General features: G+C 42.2%; 1 protein-coding gene across 4 annotated transcripts in view; it reads right to left on the bottom strand.

Annotated features, from left to right (window-relative positions):
• Positions 1-26792, bottom strand: part of nek7 (NIMA-related kinase 7) — a 166608-nt gene that overhangs the window by 91826 nt on the left and 47990 nt on the right. For all 4 annotated transcript variants that reach the window (XM_038999736.1, XM_038999734.1, XM_038999737.1 and 1 more), the window contains exon 2: positions 1159-1246. In XM_038999736.1, coding sequence (XP_038855664.1) covers positions 1159-1218 — 60 coding nt within the window. In that variant the 5' untranslated portion in view covers positions 1219-1246. The remainder of the gene's footprint in view (positions 1-1158; positions 1247-26792) is intronic.

Genomic DNA, 26792 nt, shown 5'->3' with positions numbered 1-26792 from the left:
TAATGTCTGGATCTGCATAGGACTGGTGTTTGAAATACAAACTGTAAAATCTGATCTTGCTTAAACTAATAATATGCATGTTATTAGGCCTACTTCTAAATATATTTCCTCTATTTTAAGACAATAATGAAAGAGAAAAAAACTGAAATGACGCTAAATAGTGTGTGAAAAACAGAGGAAATCATTATTACCACAACTCTGTTAAATTGGAATATGATATCTCGAGTGTGGGGGATGCTAGTTCTCGTTCTTTCCTTTTCTGTGCACAACCCAATTAGTAATTAAACATATTCAAATAAATTAACACCCTGGCGATTTCACAGTTAATATTGCACTGGCTTTGCATACACAAGAAAAACAGGGAAAAAATTTGCGTTACAAAAAAAAAAGTTTTTTCCCGTTTCCTCTTCAACGTATGGATATGGATAGCGGGCGAATCCTCTTTGTTATAAGTCCATTCAATACATAGTGGGGCCAGAAACATCCTTGTGCTATGAAGGAGATTGATGAAGCTTATGTACGATATTGCTATTAAATTCCAACGGTGGCCAGATTTGCAACATAACAACCTGAATGTTATCGTATCAAAAGCTGCTCACTGGGAGGTCAAGCTCTGCAAGCCTCCAGAGTTTCAATCAATACTAATTCTCTCTCCGGCCTTCATCTGCCTATACTGTACGATTGAGGGGTTAGTAAAATTACAACCTGTATTGTTAATACAAATAACAAATACAGTAATTTTGACATACATTTTGTTCCCAACTTTACTGGGAATCGCCCGTAGCCTAATTTGTACTTGACTTAATTTACATTAATTGACAGGCTTAAAATTCAAGTATAGGCCTACCCTAAATATGAATGAGTATTTGTGAGTAAACCTAAATGTAAGAGGATCGTACTGTGGCTGGAACACAGGTACTGCAGCTTGCTGTGTTTGGGTTAGAGTTAGGGTAAAAGTGATGTTGTAATATTTTTTATTTAACCTTTATTAACTGACTTGCCTAGTTAAATAACAAATTCCTATTTAAAATGATGGCCTACACCGGCCAAACCGGTTTGGGTGAGGGTAAGTTAGGGTGAGGGGATCCTACCTGTGGGTGGAACACGGGTACTGCTGCCTGCTGGCCTTGTGGTTGGGTTAGGGTTAGGGGGTCCTACCTGTGGCTGGAACACGGGTACTGCTGCCTGCTGGCCTTGTGGCTGGGTGTCCATGTCCATGGTGACAGGAGATCAATCCCTCACACCCCTAAGGAAACACAAACACAACCTTCAGTTAACGTTACAGCAGTGGTTCTTAACCTGGGTTCGATCGAACCCCAGGGGTTCGGTGAGTCAGTCTCAGGGGTTCGGCGGAGGTCAAGACACACATCAGACTCATATGATTCGTGATGACACGAAGAGAGCCAGATTCGATGAAAAGGCTACTCTGCCTGTTCTCGGCTTTGTACCCATCAACAAACCGATCCTCACAGCATCGTACGAAGTTGCTTACCTGATCGCAAAGCAGGGCAAACCACACACCATTGGTGAAACACTCATAGAACCAGCTGTGTTGAAGATGGCGAATATCATGCTGGGAAAAGAGGCTGAAGTTAAGTTATCCCAAATTCCTCTTTCAAATGACACCATCAGCGACAGAATAGAGGACATGAGCAAAGACATCTTGGCTCAAGTAGTTGCAGATCTGATTTCAAGCCCGGCAAAATTCAGCCTTCAACTCGACGAGACCACAGACGTTTCCAATCTAAGCCAGCTTGCTGTATTCGTGCTCTATGTGAAAGACGACGTGATAAAGGAAGATTTTTTATTTTGTAAGCCTCTTACAACAACAACTAAGGCAGCCGATGTGAAGAAACTTGTGGATGACTTCTTCAAAGACAACAATCTTTCGTGGGATATGGTTTCTGCAGTTTGTTCGGACGGAGCTCCAGTCATGCTGGGAAGAAAGTCTGGTTTTGGTGCGCTAGTGAAAGCCGATGCACCACACATCATTGTTACGCATTGTATTCTGCACAGGCATGCGTTGGCAACAAAAACCTTGCCTCCAAAACTGGCAGAAGTATTAAAAATTGTAGTGGAATGCGTGAACTATGTGCGAACTAGTGCTCTGAGGCACCGCATCTTCAGTGAGCTGTGTAAAGAAATGGGCTCTGAATTCGAGGTACTTCTGTACCATTCTAACGTTCGGTGGTTATCCCGGGGACAGGTGCTGAATCGTGTTTTTGCCGTGCGTGTGGAATTAGCCCTGTTTTTGCAAGAGCACCAACATTGTCATGCAGATTGCTTCAAAAATTCTGAGTTCATTCTCATTTTAGCGTACATGGCTGATATCTTCGCAGCTCTCAATCATCTCAATCAAAAGATGCAGGGCGGTGGAGTCAACATCATCGAAGCGGAGGAAAACCTGAAGGCTTTTCAAAAAAAGCTACCGTCATGGAAACGACGAACAGAGAACGATAACTTCGCAAACTTTCCCCTGCTGGACGACTGTGTAAGTAAGATCGAAGATGTATCTGGAATCGGAGACATTTCTGTACCCGCGGAACTGAAGCAAGCAATTGCCACGCACTTAGATGAGTATCTCTACGGATACTTCCCTACAAGTGAGTCGTATCCAGCATGGGTGAGACAGCCGTTCATGTTTAGTGTTGAGACAACAGATGTCAATGATGAATACCTCGATGAATTCATTGAAATTCAGCAGAGCCAGGTTCAACAGCAACTCTTCAGAACAACAACGCTTTCAACGTTTTGGTGTCAACAAATGGTAACGTACCCTGTTATTGCTAAGAAAGCTCTGGAGATTTTCATACCATTTGTTACAACATATCTTTGCGAGCAATCCTTTGAGGATGCTGGACATAAAAATGAAGAAAAGGAACAGACTTTGTTGCGAAAATGACATGAGTGGCACTTGCCAAGGTGAAGCCGCGCATTTCTGAACTGATCTCTGAAAGGCAACAGCAGAAGTCACACTGATTTGCAGTAAATATTCATTATTATGTTTTTGTGTGAAAATCATGTTTTGATGATTTTGTTCTTTGAACACACGGTGTTGATGTTGATGCACGGTTCCTTTTGTGCACCAGTAAAATATATACCTATGTTTTGAATTTGAAAAAATCATATTTTATTTTTCCAATTAAGAAGGGTTCGGTGAATGCGCATATGAAACTGGTGGGGTTCAGTACCTCCAACAAGGTTAAGAACCACTGCGTTACAGTCACAAAAACACCGGACTCTTTTCCCTCACAACCAGGTAGAAACATAAGTAGATCCTCCTGTTACCTGAACATACCTTTTACAGAAGAACTCTGCCACCAGACAGACAGTATACACAGACTAGTAACAAATATCACACTCCTGGGGATCGCCTGAGCATTACGGAGCCTGAGCATTACGGAGCCTGAGCCAATAGTGTGTTGCTGAGGACTCTGCTGCCTGAGTACTGTCGCTCTGTCTGTCTGTGGCCCAGAAGGTGTCACATTGCAGTAGAACTGGATCTGCCTCGCTGGCTGGGTTTCTATGGACCTGAAAGGCTCCAGACACACACCAGGATTTCCGTTAGGAAAATGTGACACCGGACAACGTGACCGGGATGATTTTCTTTACAGATTATTTGGAAATTTAATGGACCCATTTCCATAACCCATTAGGGCGTCCAACCACAGTGCTCAGAATGACAGAAATCACATTTAGATTATGGTAATTTATCTTAAACGGGGGAATGAAAGCAGATTTAGAAAATTTGTCTATGTTCCTAAAACCCTCGGACTCGTTGCTGGACTGCATGTCAAAGTGCGCACCTCTTTCACTCAGGAAGAGTGAAAGGTACGTCACAGTGGTTATATAGCCCCCCACTCACTGCAGCGCTAGAGCTATTTCCCATCCTGGTCTCAGAGCATTTTGCATTACTCTGTACGTAAATCCAATACACTCCGTTTAGTATGATATGTTACGTTTAGTATGGTATGCATTAATTTGTGGATGTCCATCACCAATTACGTATGATCACCATCTCTCCAGAGATGTTTGATCGGGTTCAAGTCCGGGCTCTGGCTGGGCCACTCAAAGATATTCAGAGACCTGCCACGAAGCCACTCCTGTGTTGTTTTGGCTGTGTGCGGAGACTCATTTTCCTGTTGGAGGTGAACCTTCGCCCCAGTCTGAGGTCCTGAGTTCTCTGGAGCAAGTTTTCATTAAGGATCTCTCTGTACTTTCCTCTGTTCATCTTTCCCTTGATCCTGACTAGTCTCCCAGTCCCTGCCACTGAAAAACATCCCCACAGCATTATGCTGCCACCACCATGATTAACCATATGGATGGTGCCAGGCAGTGGTGTAAAGTACTTAAGTAAAAATACTTTAAAGTGCTACTTACAGTTGAAGTCAGAAGTTTACATACACTTAGGTTGGAGTCATTAAAACTCATTTTTCAACCACTCCACAAATTTCTTGTTAACAAACTAGAGTTTTGGCAAATCGGTTCGGACATCTACTTTGTGCATGACACAAATTTTTTCAACAATTGTTTACAGACAGATTATTGCACTTATAATTCACTGTATCACAATTCCAGTGGGTCAGAAGTTTACATACACTAAGTTGACTGTGCCTTTAAACAGCTTGGAAAATTCCAGAAAATTATGTCATGGCTTTAGAAGCTTCTGATAGACTAATTGACATCATTGGAGTCAATTGGAGGTGTACCTGTGGATGTATTTCAAGGCCTACCTTCATACTCAGTGCCTCTTTGCTTGACACCATAGGAAAATCAAAAGAAATCAGCCAAGACCTCAGAAACCAATTGTGGACCTCCACAAGTCTGGTTCATCCTTGGGAGCAATTTCCAAACGGCTGAAGGTACCACGTTCATCTGTACAAACAATAGTACGCAAGTATAAACACCATGGGACCACGCAGCCGTCATACCACTCAGGAAGGAGACGCGTTCTGTCTCCTAGATATGAACGTACTTGTGTGAAAAGTGCAAATCAATCCCAGAACAGCAGCAAAGGACCTTGTGAAGATGCTGGAAGAAACAGGTACAAAAGTATCTATATCCACATTAAAACGAGTCCTATATCGACATAACATGAAAGGCCGCTCAGCAAGGAAGAAGCCACTGCTCCAAAACCGCCATGCGAAAGCCTGACTACGGTTTGCAACTGCACATGGAGACAAATATCATACTTTTTGGAGAAATGTCCTCTGGTCTGATGAAACAAAAATAGAACTGTTTGGCCATAATGACCATCGTTATGTTGGAGGATAAAGGGGGAGGCTTGCAAGCCAAAGAACACCATTCCAACCGTGGAGCACAGGGGTGGCAGCATCATTTTGTGCTGGTGCTTTGCTGCAGGAGGAAATGGTGCACTTCACAAAATAGATTGCGTCATGAGGGAAGAAAATTGTGGATATATTGAAGCAACATCTCAAGATATCAGTCAGGAAGTTAAAGCTTGTTCGCAAATGGGTCTTCCAAATGGACAATGACCCCAAGCATACTTCCAAAGTTGTGGCAAAATGGCTTAAGGACAACAAAGTCAAGGTATTGGAGTGGCGCCGGAAGAAATGGCAGCAGTTTTACGGGCGCCCAACCAATTGTGCTATTAAGTGTTTTTTTCCCGCGTTATTTGTAACCTATTTTGAACATAATGTTTCTGCAACCGTATCTTACGGCAAAAAAGAGCTTCTGGATATCATCAGGACAGCGATCACTCACCTCGGATTAGACAAAGATTCTTTCTTCAACAAGCAAGAAGCACAAGACAATCTCCAAACACCCGACAGGGCCATCATCCCCGTTATTTGCAAGAGGACGCGACGCAGGTACAGAGGACAAAGAGCCGGATGCCTGGTCAGGACCCAGAAAAGGCGAGTGGGAAAGCTGCCGTTACTGTCAATAGTACTCGCCAACGTGCAATCATTGAACAATAAACTAGATGAGGTACGATCACGAATATCCTACCAACGGGACATCAAAAACTGTAATATCCTATGTTTCACGGAATCGTGGCTGAACGACGACATGGGTATTCAGCTAGCGGGATATACGCTGCACCGGCAAGATAGAACAGCACACTCCGGTAAGACGAGGGAGGGCGGTCTGTGCATATTTTCAAAACAGCTGGTGCACGAATCCTAAGGAAGTCTCTAGATTTTACTCGCCTGAAGTAGAGTATATTGTGATAAATTGCAAGCCACACTACTTGCCTAGAGAGTTCTCAGCTATACTTTTCGTGGCTGTTTATTTACCACCACAGACAGATACTGGCACTAAAACCACACTCAGACAGCAGTATAAGGAAATAAGCAAACACGAAACAACTCACCCAGAGGCGGCACCCCTAGTGGCCGGAGACATTAATGCAGGGAAACTTAAATCAGTTCTAGCATAATTCCATCAACATGTTAAATGTGCAACCAGAGGGAAAATAATTCTAGATCACCTGTACTCCACACACAGAGACGCGTACAAAGCTCTCCCTCGCCCTCCATTTGGAAAATCCGACCACAACTCTATCCTCCTGCTTACAAGTGAAAATTAAAGCAGGAAGCACCAGTGACTCAGTCTATAAAAAAGTGGTCAGATGAAGCAGATGCTAAACTACAGGACTGTTTTGCTATCACAGACTGGAACATGTTCCCGGATTCTTCCGACGGCATTGAGGAGTACACATCAGTCACTGGCTTTATCAATAAGTATATCGAGGACGTCGTCCCCACAGTGACTGTACGTACATACTAGAGGTCGACCGATTATGATTTTTCAATGCCGATACCGATTCTTGGAGGACAAAAAAAGCCGATACCAATTAATCGGACGATTTAAAAAAAAAAATGTTTTTAAAATATATATATCATACACACACACACACACACACATTTTTGTAATAATGACAATTGCAACAATACTGAATGAACAATGAACACTTTTATTTTAACTTAATATAATACATAAATACACACACAGCTCTGAAGTGACAATGATACTGAAGAGTCTGCTTAGGAGACAAATACTCTCAACTCTTTGAATAAAAATAGAGTTTAAGTTACCTGTGATGAATGTTGAAAACAAAAACTTTAATTTCTATATGCAGGAAATCCTATTTTAATAATGGGCATGGTAAGAATTGACAACCAAAGTGCGAGTCATAATTCCCATGACACCTAGCAAAATCTGAAAAGCGGTTCCTTCATTTATTCCATAGGATATTTTTAGATTAAGGTCTGTGTTTCGTGTAGGCTTACATCACCGTGCCAATTTTATAACTGTGTAGATATCCATAGGACAAGGTAACTCTGATCAATATTGGCTAAATATAAGCGAAGATAAAAAAAATTGTAGGGTGGATTTATGAAAATATGTTGACAATCGTTACCTTATCCTAGTGAGATTTACACGGGTATCAAAACGTCGAGGCGGTTTAAGCCTGCACAAAACACAGACCTTATTTGAAGTAGATCAAGACATTCTCTATGGAAGACATGAACGGTAAAATAACGAAGGAACCCCTTTCAAATTCAGCCGCAAGATATTACAGGAATTATAACGCGTCGACTATTTCTCTCTAAACCATATACCTTTGACTAATCCGGAAACTATCACCTCGAAAACAAAACGTTTATTCCGTTCCGTATTTTATCTAACGGGTGGCATCTATGAGTCTAAATATTCCTGTTACATTGCACAACCTTCAATGTTGTCATAATTACGTAAAATTCCGGCAAATTAGTTCGCAAAGAGCCAGGCGGCCCAAACTGTTGCATATACCCTGACTCTGCGTGCAATGAACGCAAGAGAAATGACACAATTTCACCTGGTTAATATTGCCTGCTAACCTGGATTTCTTTTAGCTAAATATGCAGGTTTAAAAATATATACTTGTGTATTGATTTTAAGAAAGGAATTGATGTTTATGGTTAAGTACACATTGGAGCAATGACAGTCATTGATTGATTGTTTTTTCTAAGTTTAATGCTAGCTAGCAACTTACCTTAGCTTACTGCATTCGCTAACAGGCAGGCTCCTCGTGGAATGCAATGTAATCAATGCAAGATTGGATCCCCCGAGCTGACAAGGTTAAAAATCTATCGGTCCTAGGCCGTCATTGAAAATAAGAATGTGTTCTTAACTGACTTGCCTAGTTAAATAAAGATTAAATAAAGGTGTAAAAAAATAATATTAATAGGCAAATCGGCACCCAAAAATACCGATTTCCAATTGTTATGAAAACTTGAAATCAGCCCCGATTAATCGGCCATTCCGATTAATCGGTCAACCTCTAGTACATACCCCAACCAGAAGCAATAGATTACAGGCAACATTCGCACTGAGCTAAAGGGTAGAGCTGCCGCTTCAAAAGTGCGGGACTCTAACCCGGAAGCTTACAAGAAATCCTGCTATGCCCCGCAACGAACCATCAAACAGGCAAAGCGTCAATACAGGGCTAAGATTGAATCATACTACACCGGCTCCGACGCCCCTTCTCATGTGGCAGGGCTTGCAAACTATAACAGACTAAAAAGGGAAGCACAGTCGTGAGCTGCCCAGTGACACGAGCCTACCAGACGAGCTAAATCACTTCTATGCTCGCTTCCAGGGAAGCAACACAGAGGCATGCATGAGAGCATCAGCTGTTCTGGACGACTGTGTGATCACTCTCTCCGTAGCCGACGTGAGTAAGACCTTTAAACAGGTCAACATACACAAGGCTGCAGGGCCAGACGGATTACCAGGACATGTGCTCCGGGCATGTGCTGACCAACTGGCAGGTGTCTTCACTGACATTTTCAATATGTCGCTGATTGAGTCTGTAATACCAACATGTTTCAAGCAGACCACCATAGTCCCTGTGCCCAAGAACACAAAGGCAACCTGCCTAATTGACTACAGAATAGCCGATTATCGGAATAGCCGATTAACTTGAAATCGGCCCTAATTTTCATAACAAATCGAAAATCTGTATTTTTGGACACTGATATTTAATCTTTATTTAACTAGGCAAGTCAGTTAAGAACACATTCTTATTTTCAATGACGGCCTAGGAACGGTGGGTTAACTGCCTCGTTCAGGGGCAGAACGACATATTTTAACCTTGTCAGCTCGGGGGATTCAATCTTGCAACCTTACAGTTAACTAGTCCAACGCTCTAACCACCTGCCTCTCATTGCACTCCACGAGGAGACTGCTTGTTACGCGAATGCAGTAAGCCAAGGTAAGTTGCAAGCTAGCATTAAACTTATCTTATAAAAAACAATCAATCAATCATAATCACTAGTTAACGACACATGGTTGATGATATTACTAGTTTATCTAGCGTGTCCTGCGTTGCATATAATCGATGCGGTGCGTATCGTTGCTCCAATGTGTACCTAACCATGAACATCAATGCCTTTCTTAAAATCAATACACAGAAGTATATATTTTTAAACCTGCATATTTAGCTAAAAGAAATCCAGGTTAGCAGGCAATAATAACCAGGTGAAATTGTGTCACTTCTCTTGTGTTCATTGCACGCAGAGTCAGTGTATATGCAACAGATTGGGCCACCTAATTTGCCAGAATTTTACGTAATTATGACATAACATTGAAGGTTGTGCAATGTAACAGGAATATTTAGACTTAGGGATGCCACCCCTTAGATGAAATACGGAACGGTTCCGTATTTCACTGAAAGAATAAACGTCTTGTTTTCGAGATGATAGTTTCCGGATTCGATCATATTAATGACCTAAGGCTCGTATTTCTGTGTGTTATTATGATATAATTAAGTCTATGATTTGATAGAGCAGTCTGACTGAGCGGTGCTAGGCACCAGCAGGCTCGTAAGCATTCATTCAAACAGCACTATCGTGCATTTTGCCAGCAGCTCTTCGTTGTGTGACAAGCATTGCGCTGTTTATGACTTCAAGCCTATCAACTCCCGAGATGAGGCTGGTGTAACCGAGGAGAAATGGCTAGCTAGTTAGCGGGGTGCGCGCTAATAGCGTTTCAAACCACTCGCTTTGAGACTTGGCGTGGTTGTTTCCCTTGCTCTGCAAGGGCCGCGGCTTTTGTGGAGCAATGGGTAACGCTGCTTCGAGGGTGGCTGTTGTCGTTGTGTTCCTGGTTCGAGCCCAGGTAGGCGCGAGGAGAAGCTATACTGTTACACTGGCAATACTAAAGTGCCTATAAGAACATCCAATAGTCAAAGGTTATTAAATACAAATGGTAGAGAGAGAAATAGTCCTACAATTCCTATAATAACTACAACCTAAAACTTCTTACCTGGGAATATTGAAGACTCATGTTAAAAGGAACCACCAGGTTTCATATGTTCTCATGTTCTGAGCAAGGAACTTAAACGTTAGCTTTCTTACAAGGTAGCAACACATCTGCCACGCTGATCCTCAACACTGGAGCTCCCCAGGGATGCGTGCTCAGCCCCCTCCTGTACTCCCTGTTCACCCACGACTGCATGGCCAGGCACAACTCCAACACCATCATTAAGTTTGCAGACGACACAACAGTGGTAGGCCTGATCACCGACAATGACGAGACAGACTATAGGGAGGAGGTCAGAGACCTGGCCGGGTGGTGCCAAAATAACAACCTGTCCCTCAACGTAACCAAGACTAAGGAGGTGATTGTGGACTACAGGAAAAGAAGGACCGAGCACGCCCCCATTCTCATTGGTGGGCTGTAGTGGAGCAGATTGAGAGCTTCAAGTTCCTTGGTGTCCACATCAACAACAAACTAGAATGGTTCAAACACACCAAGACAGTCGTGAAGAGGGCACGACAAAGCCTATTCCCCCTCAGGAAACTAAAAATATGTGGCATGGATCCTGAGATCTTCAAAAGGTTCTACAGCTGCAACATCGAGAGCATCCTGACTGGTTGCATCACTGCCTGGTACGGCAATTGCTCGGCCTCTGACCGCAAGGCACTACAGAGGGTAGTAGTGCGTACGGCCCAGGACATCACTGGGGCTAAGCTGCCTGCCATCCAGGACCTCTACACCAGGCGGTGTGAGAGGAAGGCCCTAAAAATTGTCAAAGAACCCAGCCACCCCAGTCAAAGACTGTTCTCTCTACTACCGCATGGCAAGCAGTACGGAGTGCCAAGTCTAGGACAAAAAGGCTTCTCCACAGTTTTTACCCCCAAGCCATAAGACTCCTGAACAGGTAATCAAATGGCTACCCGGACTATTTGCATTGTGAGCCCCCCCAACAACTCTTTTTACGCTGCTGCTACTCTCCGTTTATCATATATGCAGAGTCACTATAACTATACACTTATGTACATACTACCTCAATTGGGCCGACCAACCACTGCTCCCGCACATTGGCTAACCGGGCTATCTGCATTGTGTCCCACCCACCAACCCCTCTTTTACTTTAACCATATCTACATGTACATACTACCTCAATCAGCCCAACTAACCGGTGTCTGTATGTAGCCTCGCTAATTTTATAGCCTCGCTACTGTATATAGCCTGTCTTTTTACTGTTGTTTTTATTTCTTTACCTACCTATTGTTCACCTAATACCTTTTTTGCACTATTGGTTAGAGCCTGTAAGTAAGCAATTCACTGTATGATAAGAATACCTGTTGTATTCGGCGCACGTGACAAATAAACTTTTATTTGATTTGAGTGGCCATCACAAAGCCATGACCTCAATCCCATAGAAAATTAGTGGGCTGAACTGAAAAAGTGTGTGCGAGCAAGGAGGCCTACAAACCTGACTCAGTTACACCAGCTCTGTCAGGAGGAATGGGCCAAAATTCACCCAACTTATTATGGGAAGCTTGTGGAAGGCTACCCAAAACATTTGACCCAAGTTAAACAATTTAAAGGCAATGCTACCAAATACTAATTGAGTGTGTAAACTTCTGACCCACTGGGAATGTGATGAAAGAAATAAAAGCTGAAATAAATCATTCTCTCTGCTATTATTCTAACATTTCACATTCTTAAAATAAAGTGGTGATCCTAACTGACCTAACACAGGGAATTTTTACTAGGATTAAATGTCAGAAATTGTGAAAAACTGCGTTTAAATGTATTTGGCTAAGGTGTATGTAAACTTCCGACGTCAACTGTAAGTGGTATCTGTACTTTACTATTCATATTTTTGACTACTTTTACTTCACTACATTCCTTAATAAATCCTCTTTGGGCTAGGGGGCAGTATTTTGACATCTGGATGAAAAGCGTGCCCAAAGTAAACTGCCTGTTACTCAGGCCCAGAAGCTAGGATATGCATATAATTGGTAGATTTGGATAGAAAACACTCTAAAGTTTCTAAAACAGTTCAAATAATGTCTGTGAGTATAACAGAACTGATATGGCAGGCGAAAACCCGAGGACAAACCACCCCCCAAAAAATATTTTCAGCCTACTACTGTTTCCGATGGCTGTCATGTATATTATGAGGCGAAAACCTCAGTTTGCAGTTCCTAGGGCTTCCACTAGATGTCAGTCTTTAGAAAGAGTTTCAGGCTTGTTTTGGAAAAATTTGCTAGAATTTGGAGTTTTTCTAAGTGGCTCCCATTTTGGCTGTAATGTTTTCATGCGCATGGATGAGAGCGCGTTCTTTGTTGTTTATCTCCGGTAAAGACAATAACGATTCTTAAATTGTATCGTTTATTTACGTATTAGGGTACCTGAGTATTGATTCTAAACGTCGTTTGACTTGTTTGGATAAGTTTACTGGTAACGTTTGGGATTAATTTTGTATGCATTTTGAAGGAGGGAAACCGGTGGATTATTGAATGAAGCGCGCCAGCAAAACTGAGTTTTTATGGATATAAATAAGGACATTATCGAACAAAAGGGCCATTTGTGATGTAGCCGGGACCTTTTGGAGTGCCAACAGAAGAAGATCTTCAAAAGGTAAGGCATTTATTATATCGCTATTTCTGACTTTCGTGGCGCACCTGCCTGGTTGAAAAATGTTTTTCATAGTTTTGTAACCGGGACGTTGTCCTCAGATAATCGCATGGTGTGCTTTCGCCGTAAAGCCTTTTTGAAATCTGACACAGCAGCTGGATTAACAAGAAGTTAAGTTTTATTTTGATGTATTACACTTGGATTTTCATGAATGTTAAATATTTCTATTTCTGTCATTTGAATTTCGCGCGAAATTTCGCGCTTCGTGCAATTTCACCAGATGTTGTCGAGGTGGGTCGCTAGCATAACGCCTGCGCCAGAAAGGTTAAGAAAATATTGTACTCTTTACTCCATACATTTTCCTAACACCCAAAAGAACTCGTTACATTTTGAATGCATAGAAAGACAGGAAAAGAGTAAAATTGATGCATCAACCGAACATCCCTGGTAATCCCTACTGCCGCTGATCTGGCAGACTCACTAAAAACACATGCTTCATTTGTAAATGATGTCTGAATGTTGGAGTGTGCCCGTGGCTGTCCGTAAATTAAAACAACAAGAAAATTCTGCCATCTGCTTTTGCTTAATATAAGGAATTTGAAATGATTTATACTTTTACTTTTGATAGTTAAGTATATTTTAAACCAAATAATTTTAGAGACATTTACTCAAGTCGACTTTTACTTTTGTAATTTTCTATGAAGGTATCTTTACAGTTGGGTACTTTTTCCACCACTGGTGCCAGGTTTCCTCCAGACGAGACACTTCGCATTCAGGCCAAAGAGTTGAGTCTTGGTTTCATCAGACCAGAGAATCTTGTTTCTCATGGTCTAAGAGTCCTTTAGGTGCCTTATGGCAAACTCCAAGTGAGCTGTCATGTGCCTTTTACGGAGTGGCTTCCGTCTGGCAACTCTAACATAAAGGCCTGATTGGCGGAGTGCTGCAGCGATGGTTGTCCTTCTGGAAGGTTCTCCCATCTCCACAGTGTAACTCTGGAGCTCTGTCAGAGTGACCATCAGGTTCTTGGTCACCTCCCTGGACCAAGGCCCTTCTCCCCCGATTGCTCAGTTTGGCCGGATGGCCAGCTCTCGGAAGAATCTTGGTGGTTCCAAACTTCTTCCATTTAGGAATAATGGAGCCCACTGTGTTCTTGGGGACCTTCAGTGCTGCAGAATCTTTTTGGTACCCTTGCCAAGATCTGTGCCTAGACACAATCCTGTCTCGGACAATTCCTTCGACCTCATTGCTTGGTTTTTGCGCTGACATGCACTGTCAACTGTGGGACCTTATACAGACAGGTGTGTGCCTTTCCAAATAATGTCCAATCAATTGAATTTACCACAGGTGGACTCCAAGTTGTAGAAACATCAAGGATGATCAATGGAAACATGATGCACTTGAGCTCAATTTCAAGCCTCATAGGAAAGGGTCTGAATACTTGTGTAAATAAGGTATCTGTTAAAAAAAATATTTTTACATTTGCAAAAATGTCAAGAAACCTGTCTTCACTTTGTCATTGTGGCGTATTATGTGTAGATTGATGAGGGGGGGAAATTATTTCATCCATTTTAGAAAAAGTCTAACGTAACAAAATGTGGAAAAAGGCAAGGGGTGTGAATTACTTTCCGAATGCACAGTAGATAGATCGATCGATTGATCCGAGTGCATTCAGAAAGTAATTCACACCACTACATTTTTCAACAAAAATTATGCTACAGCCTTAATTTAAAATGGATTGAGAATTTTTGTTTTAAATCACTGGCTAACACATAATACCCCATAACGTCAAAATGGAAATATGTTTTTACAAATTAAATAAAGATGAAAAGCTGAAGTGCTTTGAGTATTCAACCCCTTTGTTATGGCAAGTCTATCTAAGTTCAAGAGTGAGAACTTGCTTAACTTCTTCGGGGTAGGGGGCAGCATTTTCACTTTTGGATAAATAGCATGCCCAAATTCAACTGCCTGCTACTCATCCCCAGAATATAAGATATGCATATTATATTAGATTTGGATAGAAACCACTCTGAAGTTTCTAAAACTGTTTGAATCATGTCTGTGAGTATAACAGAACTTATGTAGCAGGCAAAGCCCAGAGGACAAACCATTCAGAATTTTTTTTTTTTGAGGTCACTCTTTTTTTTAAAAACAATTTTTTCAAGAGTTTTCATTGGGACACCAGATTTCTAAGGGACTTGTTTGCAGTTCCTACTGCTTCCACTGGATGTCACCAGTCTTTGGAAACTGGTTGAGGTTTTCCCTTTGTGTAATGAAGTACGGACATCTTAAATGAGAGTCACTTGAAGTAAATTGTTTGAGAGAGGCACATTACCAGAAAAGATGCGTCAGTTTGTTTTCTTTTTGTATTGAACACAGATCATCCCGTCTTCAATTTGATCGATTATTAACGTTTAAAAATACCTAACGTTGTATTACAAAAGTAGTTTGAAATATTTTGGTAAAGTTTACATGTAACTTTTGAGATATTTTGTAGTGACGTTGCGTAAGTCGGAAGCTGTGTTTTTCTGGATGAAACGCGCCAAATAAATGGATATTTTGGATATATATCGACGGAATAAATCGAACAAAAGGACCATTTGTGATGTTTATGGGACATATTGGAGTGCCAACAAAAGAAGTTCGTCAAAGGCATGAATTATATTTTTATTTCTGCGTTTTGTGTCGTGCCTGCAGTGTTGAAATATGCTACTCTCTTTGTTTACTGTTGTGCTATCATCAGATAATAGCATATTATGCTTTCAACGAAAAGCCTTTCTGAAATCTGACATGTTGGCTGGATTCACAACGAGTGTAGCTTTAATTTGGTATCTTACATGTGTGATTTAATGAAAGTTTGATTTTTATATCATTTTATTTGAATACGGCGCTCTGTATTTTCCCTGGCTATTGGCCAGGTGGGACGATTGCGTCCCAACTACCCCCAGAGAGGTTAACAAGTCACATAATAAGTTGCATGGACTCACTCCCTGTGAAAGTGTTAAACATGATTTTTGAATGACTTCTCTGTACCCCACACATACAGATAATCGTACGGTCCCTCGGTCGAGCAGTGAATTTCAACTACGAGGACCAGGGAGGTTATCCAGTGCCTCGCAAAGAAGGGCACCTATTGGTAGATAGGTAAAAAAAATAAGCAGACATTGAATATCCTTTTGAGCATTGTGAAGTTATTAACTACACTTTGGATGACGTATCAATACACCCAGTCACTACAACGATACAGGCGTCCTTCCTAACTCAGTTGCTGGAGAGGAAGGAAACCAAATCAGGGATTTCACCATGAGGCCAATGGTGACTTTAAAACAGTTAGAGTTTAATGGCTGTGATAGGAGAAAACTGAGGATGGATCAACAACAACATTGTAATTACTCCACATTAATAAACCTAAATGACAGAGTGAAAAGTAGGAAAGCTGTACATAATACAAATATTCCAAAACATGGATCCTGTTTGCAACAAGTTACTAAAGTAATACTGCAAAACATGTGCCCTGAACACAAAGTGTTATGCTTAGGGCAAATCCAATGACACATTACTCAGTACCACTCTCCAGATTTTCAAGCACAGTGGTGGCTGCATCATGTTATGGGTACGCTTGTAATCGTTAAGGACTGGGGAGTTTTTCAAGATAAAAAAAGAAACGAGATGGAGCTAAGCACAGGCAAAATCAAAGTGGAAAACCGGATTCAGTCTACTTTCCACCAGCCACTGGGAGATGAATTGACCTTTGCAAGACCTGAAAATGTTTGTCTAGCAATGTTCAACAAAACATTTGACAGTTTAAAGAATTTTTTAAATAATAAAATGGGCAAATGTTGCACAATCCAGGTGTGGAAAGCTCTTAGATACTTACCCAGAAATACTCAATGCTGTGCTCACTGCCAAAGGTGATTCTAGTATTGACACTGGGGATGGAATACTTATGTAATCAAGATAAGCGTTTTATTTTTCATACTTTTTTAAAACTAATGTTGGAATTTCTTTTCTACTTTGAAAGAGTATTTTGTGTAGATCGTTGACAAAAAAAATGACAATTAAATCCTTTTTTACCCGACTTTGTAACACAACAAAATGTGGAATAAGTCAAGGGGTATGAATACTTTAAGGCACTGTAGGTAGATAAAGGCTTCAACATTTATAATGACTCACCATCTGTCACCATCGGCTCTCTCACGCCACTGCAGCATGACACACACACACTATTCTGTGGCACTGACGGAGTGGAATGCAATACGAACATTTCCTTTCAAACACACTGCTTGAGATACACACACACAAGTCACACTTGTGTTGATGTGTGTATCCTTCACTGTGAGAGTGTCTGTCCATCTCCGTCTGGTTGTCAGGACAGAAGACAGAGCTCCAGTATTCCCCCACGTAGCCAATTAAAATGCCCAGTTTAGGAGTTACTGAGTGGCACACCGTCTCCGTGGCGATAGAATCAGGGTGATTTAGTAAAGGTTAATCATGCTAATTAGCTGCCAATCTGCCAACCCGTCATTGAGTGGCAGTGTGGCACGCACCAGGGCTGCGCGTCCGCCCGCCACTGTTGTTTACTTTGGTTTGGTTAGGCTTTTGTTTTCAAGTATTCAGCTTTCATTTGCCTAAGAGTGCCGAGCTTTGAAATTCTTAAAAAGTGTGCACAACACAATCTCTCCTGGGTTTGTTTATATTGGGGGGGAAAAAGTACTCTTCTTAAATGTACATTAAAGGTCATCTGTCCCTTATAACCAACGTATCTGGTTTTAAACGGCATATGTTGCATCGATGTAAGTTAGAAACATTCATTTGTGTCAAAATTCACTACAAAGTGTAAATAGGATATTTTTTTTACGTTAGCTAGCCAACTAATTTCAACTCAGACAAAGATATAATTAACGAAATCAAAACAAATTTTATTTGTCACATACACATGGTTAGCAGATGTTATTGCGAGTGTAGTGAAATGCTTATGCTTCTAGATCCGACAGTAAAGCAGTATAACAATTCCACAACAAAACCTAATATCTAACAAATTCCACAACAAAACCTAACACACAATCTAGTAAAGGAATGGGATGAGAATATATAAGTACAAAAACATATGGATGAGCAGTGACAGAGCGGCTAAGATGCAATAGATAGTCAAGAACAGATAGCGAAGGACACAGTATTTACATATGAGATGAGTAATGGGAGATATGTAAACATTCTTAAAGTAGCATTATTAAAGTGACTAGTGTTCCATTTATTAAAGTCGCCAATGATATCAAGTCTGTAGGTAGGCAGCAGCCTCTCTGTGCTAGTGATGGCTTTTTAACAGTCTGATGGCCTTGAGGTAGAAGCTGTTTTTCCAATCTCTCTGCCCCAGCTTTGATCCACCTGTACTCACCTCGCCTTCTGGATGGAAGCTGGGTGAACAGGCAGTAGCTCGGGTGGTTATTGTCCTTGATTATCTTCTTTGCATTCCTGTGAATCGGGTGTTGTAGGTGTCCTGGAGGGCAGGTAGTTCACCTCCAGTGATGTGTTGTGCAGACCGCACCACCCTCTGGAGACCCCTGCGGTTGTGGGTGGCGCAGTTGCCGTACCAGGCAGTGATACAGTCCGACAGAATGCTCTCAATTGTGTATCTGTGAATGTGGTGACATTTAGGCGCTGCTGCGCCTTCTTCACCACCCTGTCTGTGTACGTGGACCATTTCACTTTGTCAATGATATGTACACAGAGGAACTTAAAACTTTCCATCTTCTCCACTGCTGTCCCATCGATGTGGATAGGGGGGTGCTCCCTTTGCTGTTTCCTGAAGTCCACGATCATCTCTTTTGTTTTGCTGACATTGAGTGAGAGGTTATTTTCCTGACACCACACTCCCGAGGGCCCTCACCTCCTCCCTGTAGGCGGTCTCGTCGTTGTTGGTAATCAAGCCTACCACTATAGTGTCGTCTGCAAACATGATGATTGAGTTGGAGGCGTGCATGGCCACGCAGTCGCGGGTGAACAGGGAGTACAGGAGAGGGCTGAGAACGCACCCTTGTGGGGCCCCAGTGTTGAGGATCAGCAGAGTGGAGATGTTGTTTCCTACCTTCACCACCTGGGACAGCCCGTCAGGAAGTCCAAGACCCAGTTGCACAGGGTGGGGTCGAGACCCAGGGTCTCAAGCTTAATGATGAGCTTGGAGGGTACTATGGTGTTGACTTCTGAGCTGTAGTCAACGAACAGCATCCTTACATAAGTATTCCTCTTGTCCAGATGGGATAGGGCAGTGTGCAGTGTGATGGGGATTGCATTGTCTGTGGACCTATTGTGGCGGTAAACAAATTGAAGTGAGTCTACGGAGACAGTTAGGGTGGAGGTGATATGATCTTTGACTAGTCTCTCAAAGCACTTCATGATGACAGAAGTGAGTGCTACGGAGCGATAGTAATTTAGTTCAGTTACCTTAGCTTTCTTGGGAACAGGAACAATAGTGGCCATCTTGAAGCATGTGGGGACAGCAGACTGGGATAGGGATTGATTGAATATGTCCGTAAACACAGCAGCCAGCTGGTCTGCGCATGCTCTGAGGACGCGGCTAAGGATTCAGTCTGGGCTGGCAGCCTTGCGAGGGTTAACACGTTTAAAATGTTTTACTCATATCAGCCACGGAGGAGGAGAGTCCATAGTCTTTGGTAGCGGGCCGTGTCGGTGGCACTGTATTGTCCTCAAAGCACGCAAAGAAGTTGTTTAATTTGTCTGGGAGGAAGAATATGTCCGCGACTGGACTGGTTTTCTTTTTGTAATCCGTGATTGTCTGTAGACCCTGCCACATACATCTCGTGTTTGAGCCGTTGATTTGCAGGTTAGGTAGCTAGCTACCTAGCATTTGGGGCTTAGCCTGCTTACCCAAAACAACATGCCTGTTCTCATAAAATTTGGTTTATTTTCTAGGGCAAAAATAAATGAAGGATGGTACTTATCTACTACAAATATAGCTATGGCAGCAAATAGCAAAATGTATCAGCAAGTATTCAGCAACAAACAACTGGTTGCATAGTAACGGTGTCTATTCTGTACTTACAGTCCATCTATTAGCATATAAATTACTTTCAAACTACAGAAAGTAATTATCTTGCTATAGGTTTATTGAGTGATGATATTTGATCTCATTCACAGGTTACGTATAAAACCTGGTGGATTTGTTGTTCAGCAGCGTCGTGGGAGACCCCACCACCAGATCAGGAGGTGTTACAGAAGGCTGAAGCAGTTGCCAGACACCAGTCCCGATTTAGAGTAATGGAAGACACTTAAAATCAGGTTGGTCACATTTTATCTTGTCAATGGTCAAAATACTAGCTGTCCTGTTATTCACCGAAACACCATTGATAATGTAATCAGTGCTGTGTGTATATATGTGTCTTGTGTCTTGCAACGAGGTGCCCCCTTCCACTGTGCCAATCTATTACTCCTGGCCCAAGTGAGCAATGCCATCAAGTCAGTGCCATGCTGGCACGTGTCCCTTGTGAATTTGCTGTGAATCAGGATCTCTAAATCACTTTGTTTAGATCATCCACGTAAGTGAAGCAACTGCACTCTTCTCATATTACTTGGTAAGCTCCTGACCGATGCAAAGCATCCTTGAACTGGTCAGTAGCCTACAGAGTGGTATGAGAAGAGTGTCATCCTCCTGCATCTCGCATCTGCCTGTAGTTATTGAACTCCGCCTGCTGGACCCATGGGTTGAGGCACACTCTGTGATATCCAGGAGGGATTGTCATGCACTCCACCCTTCCTGCCACCACCTGTCCATAACCTGTAATACATTACATAGATGGAATGGACTTCATCACCCTCTGGAGACTTGAAGACAGAACCTCACCCCAGAGAGCTGTGCATATCAGTGTGTGATTAGACAGCCAAATAGAATGAAGATCTAGTTCTGGTTAGACAGGTTACTCTACATACAACTTATTTTGATTTGCTAGGTAAGTGTAGGCATACAGTCTTTATAAGCACAACAATATGATATTTACAGCATAAAATGTCTTTGTAACACAAACAAACTCATTGCAGGGTAATGTTTGTCCAATGTCCACATGTAGCCTACACCCATTGTAGGGACTTAAGTAGTTCTGGGATTTTCTCCCAGGGAAATATCTAAACAGAGGACATAAGGAAGGACGAGATGAGACAAAACTAGCTGTGCTGTAAGACAGCTGACCCAAGACCGGGCATTCAACTCGGAGGTGATACCATTTCCACGGTAACATGCATTTACATGACGTGATGAACCTAAGTTGCAAGCCACTTTCGTAGCAAGGTGTTGTAAAACGAGAGTCTTATGAAACACATTCTAAGACACGGGCTTTTACCATCTTGCCATAGCCAATTTGACAGAGAAATATCAGCTACATAGTACATATGTTTATAATATTTTTACTGCTGATATTGATTACTGCATTGTTGGGAAAAGAGCTTGCAAGGAAGGCATTTCACTGTACTGCATTTAGAACTGAATTAGCTGACCATCTTGAGATGGCGAGTCAGGAGGGGAGAAGTCCTCAACTTCAACCTATGTTCTCTCCATAGCAAAGTTAGCTCAGCTTACCTCGCTGTACTCATTTCTGGCCTTGCTTGCTGTGATTAAATGGCAAAGACACAGCCAAGAAACACCCACATCAAACCACACCCTCAAGACAACTCTCGTTTGCCTTCAGTCACGGCCGCTAGCATTTCTTAATGAGCACTGCTGAAAAACCAGGCCAAATCATGAGATTCAATCGCCCTTTAAAAGCTTGTTTCCAAGCAATTTATCATCATTCAAAATGCAAAGGGTTTTTCCAACTAGGGGTATGAAATAATACACAAATGCTGGAGAGGGAGACTATAATACCATCAGAACAGCTCAGTCTGTGTCCCATCCAATCTTGATTTTATTTACAATGTGATCTGCTCAGACATTTTTGAATAAAGTGATCAAGGAATAACTGAAACAAAGCATGACAGCTTACCCTAAATCTTGTATCAAAAAATTGCCCACATTTATAAAAAAAAAAAAACAGATGGCTAAATGACATACTCTGCCACGCCAAAAATAACATTTTATAAATAAAATGTCCATAACTGATGTGGTCTTTTTCTTCCTGGACCACTCCCCTCTTGATCCCTTGCTGTGGTCCATAAGCTAGTAGAGAGGACGCCGTGAGTGTCTGCGTTGGTCCAGCCTGACATTTTGGCTAGGCTGGAGTGTTATTTGGGACACGAGTCACCCTCACTAGTGGTTATTAACACATCAGTCTCCTCTCCTGCTGATGTTTCAACTGGGAGCTGACTCGAGCACCTCTCCTCTCCCTTACCCGGGCTCCTGTCAAAATACCCACGAGGCATCTGGGTTCTACATCTCTTAACAGGATCAATTAAGACTGCTAGTTTATGTCAGACCACTAACGACGAAAGAACAATTAACGGCAAGCACTCACTCTGGAGGAGCAAACCATGTGAGCAATGTAGCACTCAAACAAACACACAGTTCAATTCAGTCAAAAATGTTTCTGGGGGAGACAAAATAAATCTTCAGAGATCTTTTAAGAAAGAAAGATAGGTCTACATCTAGATAATGTTTTCTTATTCTAAAAAATGTCCATACAGCTGTTTTTCAATCCCACCTATGTTCAATCCCATCTTGACTCAAATTATCTCTGAGCAATGTTTTCTGAATTTTGGCTACAAAGACACGGACAAGTATACATAATTTCACCCCTCAGTTTCCCACCCAAACCCAGTTACCTAAACCCCTACCCTCCCCAGTCTCTCTCCTCGTTCGCCTGATGAGCTGGTTCAGAGTGTGATGGAGAGCAGCGCCGGGAGAGAGAGAGAGAGAGAGGACACTGGCTTTAGCTTCACTTTCATCCCCACTTCCTCCCATCTGCGTTATTCATTTAAGAAAGGAGGGAAGAAAAACAAAAAGGGAGGGGGATTAAACAGTGGCTCAAGGCGAGATGGGAGGGAGGTGTAGAGAAGAGAGTGACGTTCCTCCCTATACAGCCCAGACCCGTGTATATGTTTGAGAACGGGGAACGGCTAAAAAGGATGGAGGGAGGAGGTAAAGCAAGAGAGATACAGAGCAATAGAGAGAAAGAAAGAGGGAGTAGAGGCCTAAGTAAAGAGAAAGAGAGAGAAAAAGAGGGGGGGGTAGAAAGATAGAGATGTGACTGTGGCAGTGATTTGAGTACAGGATCTGTGTGAATCAAAGGCACCTTTGAGCAACAGAAGACGGTGGAAGTGGTGCCCATGATTACAAGAAGCAGGGACCTTTCAGTCAGTCTTCATGAAAGCCATGGGCCCATGCCTCATCTGGACTGATTATGGCGCTGCTCGGCTCAGCTAGGCTTTGACTGAAGCCACACAAACTAATGAAGGCAGGCTCGGGATATTAAAGAAGTGAGACATATTTTACATTCTCCCACTTATTTTAATCACTATTAAAATCATTAGTACAGATGGAAGTGTGTGTGTGTGTGTGTGTGTGTGTGTGTGTGTGTGTGTGTGTGTGTGTGTGTGTGTGTGTGTGTGTGTGTGTGTGTGTGTGTGTGTGTGTGTGTGTGTGTGTGTTCGTTCCACCACCAGCGGTCTTTCAATTGGTATCTCAGGATGTAATGGAATAAGAAATAGAGAGACCTCATTGTCTCTCTGGGTGTGAGAGGAGAGGAGGCTTTGAAACTGGCTTCACAGAACAGTTAGCAACACAGACACAGTCAAACACTTTCCACTTTCAAAAGTTCTCAATCAGAATTCAACAACGGATGTTAAATCAGATATGATAGTGAAAGAAATGATCTGAATAAAACGGGAACAAAGCAATAATTATATCAAATTGACCTGATAGCGATATTCAACTGGTAAAGAATTGGATACCGGCTAACACACTAGTCTCTATTTCTCCTTCTCCTTCATCCATTCTTCCTTAAACCTTCACCCTCTCCAACCGGAGGGAGCACAGAGCAGGGAGAAGATGAGAGAGCGCGAGAAAGAAGAGAGAGGGAAAAGTGCTGAGGCCTTAAGGAAGAGGCAGGCCACAGAGCAGCGATCCATATTTCTACTGCTCTCTCTCCCACTATAAATAGGCCTCCTTTACATTTTTTTTCACACACAGGCTTATAGGCTAATCATTATTTCCCAGCAGAAGTAAATAGCACAACACAAATGGCGCTGCCTGCCTGGCTGCATGGGAGGCCTGCTTGATTTATAAACCCCTGCCTCTGCCTGCCTGCCCACACAAACTAGCTCACCAGCCCACATTGTGTGTGTGTGTTATGGCTTTTGTTGCCTCCATCCTTCCCCACCTAGCTTTGAAGTATCTGGCCTCGGTCTCCTGGGCCAACAGGACTTAGTCAGCCCATTAAAGCTGGAAGCCCTCCAGTCTCACTACAATACTATCTCCTCTGTCTTCATCTCAATGGTGGCCTCACTCTAGCACCTCTCCTCTACACACAAACGCACACACAATTATCCTGTGTGTGTGTGTGTGTGTGTGTGTGTGTGTGTGTGTGTGTGTGTGTGTGTGTGTGTGTGTGTGTGTGTGTGTGTGTGTGTGTGTAAACTGTGCATGCATGCTCCTCTCCATCCCCCCTCTCCTCTCAGTTGCCCAACCCACCTCACCACCCACATACAGTACAAATGTCTGCCATTGAGCCGAGGCCTAAAGTGCATGCAGGTGTCAGGCTTCTCCTCCTCCTTTCCTCTGTTGTTCAGACTAGTTGGCACATGTGTGAATGCTAAGGCCACCTCTCAGCCTATTGTCCTGTCCTCTTCAGGCCAGCTCTGAGGACATTTAGTGGTGGAAGGCCTTTTGTCCCGCTGCCGTCACTCCTGCAGGTGGCTTACAGCAGAAGGCAGCATAGTTAGCGCTGAGTATGACCCTCTCTGTTTGATGTCTGGAGATGGAAGGGCAAGGAGGATGCTAATGATCACTTGACAAACAAACACATTCCACTTGTGTTTGTAAAGACAAACTATGATTGCAATCATAAAAGGATGACAGCTAGCTAGGCGTATCTGATACAAAACGACTAATGACTGTCTGTCAATGTGGTCTATTTCCATTTTGTTTCAAAGAAACAACATGAAACAAACATTATAGCCTAGCAATTAATACAGACAGGTACATTTCGTACCATTTTTCAATAACAGGTGGAAAATGGCTGCCTGCGTTTGTGTAATCTTAAAACCAGAAGAGTCAAGATGATACAGTGCCTTCAGAAAGTATTCATACCCCTTGACTTATTCCACATTTTGTTGTGAAACAGCCCGAATTCACAATGTATTCGATTTTTTCTCACCCATCTACACACAATACCCCATAGAGACAAAGTGATTACATGTTTTAGACATTTTTGAAAATGTATTGAAAATGAAATGCATAAATATCTTATTTAAATAAGTATTCACACCCTTGAGTCAATGCATGTTAGAATCACCTTTAGCAGCGATTACAGCTATGAGTCTTTCTGTGTAAATCTCGAAGAGCCTTGCACACCTGAATTGTACAATATTTGCACATTATTCTTCAAAATAAATTCTTCAAGCTCTGTCAAGTTGGTTGTTGATCATTGCTAGACAGCCATTTTCAAGTCTTGCCATAGATTTTCAAGCAGATTTAATTCAAAACTGTAACTAGGCCACACAGGAACATTCAATGTTGTCTTGGTAAGCAACTGCAGTGTATATTTGTACTAGTATTTTAGGTTATTGTCCTGCTGAAAGGTGAATTGTGACCGACCAGCTCGATTCGGGCTTATGTAGCAAAATTTGAAACAGTGTTTTTTTTTACATTGGATCAAAGTAGAGACTCGAAAATTGTATATCATACACTACAGTTAATTAACAATGGGAAAGTAATACTGCTTTGAAAGTTGATAAACTAACCTCACTTTTGAGAAAATGGGCCTTGAATATTTTGGTACACCTAATGGTGAGCTATTCTTTGTCTACACCCACATCAGCATCTTTCACACCCTCTTAAGCTTTAGCCCCACCCATCTCTTTAATGATTCACATGTGAGGCCATGTACTAAACAACCAAAGATTTCAAAACTATAAGGCTGGTTTATACTATGGGTGTGTTTGTAAATTTAAACCTGGAGTGTTTTCTGGGCGTTCGTAAACTCAGAGAGTTGTACAATTGAATTTAAGAACGGACAATTTATGTTATCAAGACCATTGGTGACTGAAACTGTATTGCTGGCAACAATTGAATTACACTTTTTTGTCAACATTTAAATGACACCGGCCATATTCAACAGGTGTTGAGCGTTCGGCAATTTGTCAGTGATTCTGCACTCTGGCACACTCAGACGAGAGTGCTCAAATCCGAGTAGATCGCCAGAGCGAATTTACCAGCAACGTCTATCAACAGTTGTCGCAGTGACATCATGAACGTTCTATTGAAATGGTTACTTGCATAGCAGAGTCTTTTGTTTAGACATGTAGCTAGCTAAACAATCAACCATAAGCCCAACTCATAACGTTACAACCCTGCATGAATTTGAAGGTAGCTAACCAACCAGGTTCAATGCTATAACAAGCAATGTAAATGGATCTGAGATACAAATAACATTACTACACAGATCATACATGTAACGTTAGCTAGCGAGCTAGCGAGCCAGCCAGCTAACGTTAGCTAGCTAACAGTGCACTTTAACTTGAAATTAAAAAGACTGACAAAATTAGAAACGTGTAATATTTGAAAATTTAGCTAGCTAGACTATTTTACCTGTATACATGGATGGATGCTTCTCCAGCTCTGTCATGGATGCCTTGGTTGCCCAGCTCATATTATAGTCAGAAGCCCGCTACATGGCAGACCAATCTGAACTCATCTTTCGCATGTCCAGCCCACTCATTATCTCAGCCAATCATGGTTGCCCGCTTTTTCCGTG

Source organism: Salvelinus namaycush, chromosome 8 (genome assembly GCF_016432855.1).
Source record: "Salvelinus namaycush isolate Seneca chromosome 8, SaNama_1.0, whole genome shotgun sequence".
In the NCBI taxonomy this organism is placed as follows: Eukaryota; Metazoa; Chordata; class Actinopteri; order Salmoniformes; family Salmonidae; genus Salvelinus; species Salvelinus namaycush.
Note: the sequence above shows the minus strand (reverse complement) of the source record. Positions and strands in the feature narration are given on the sequence as shown.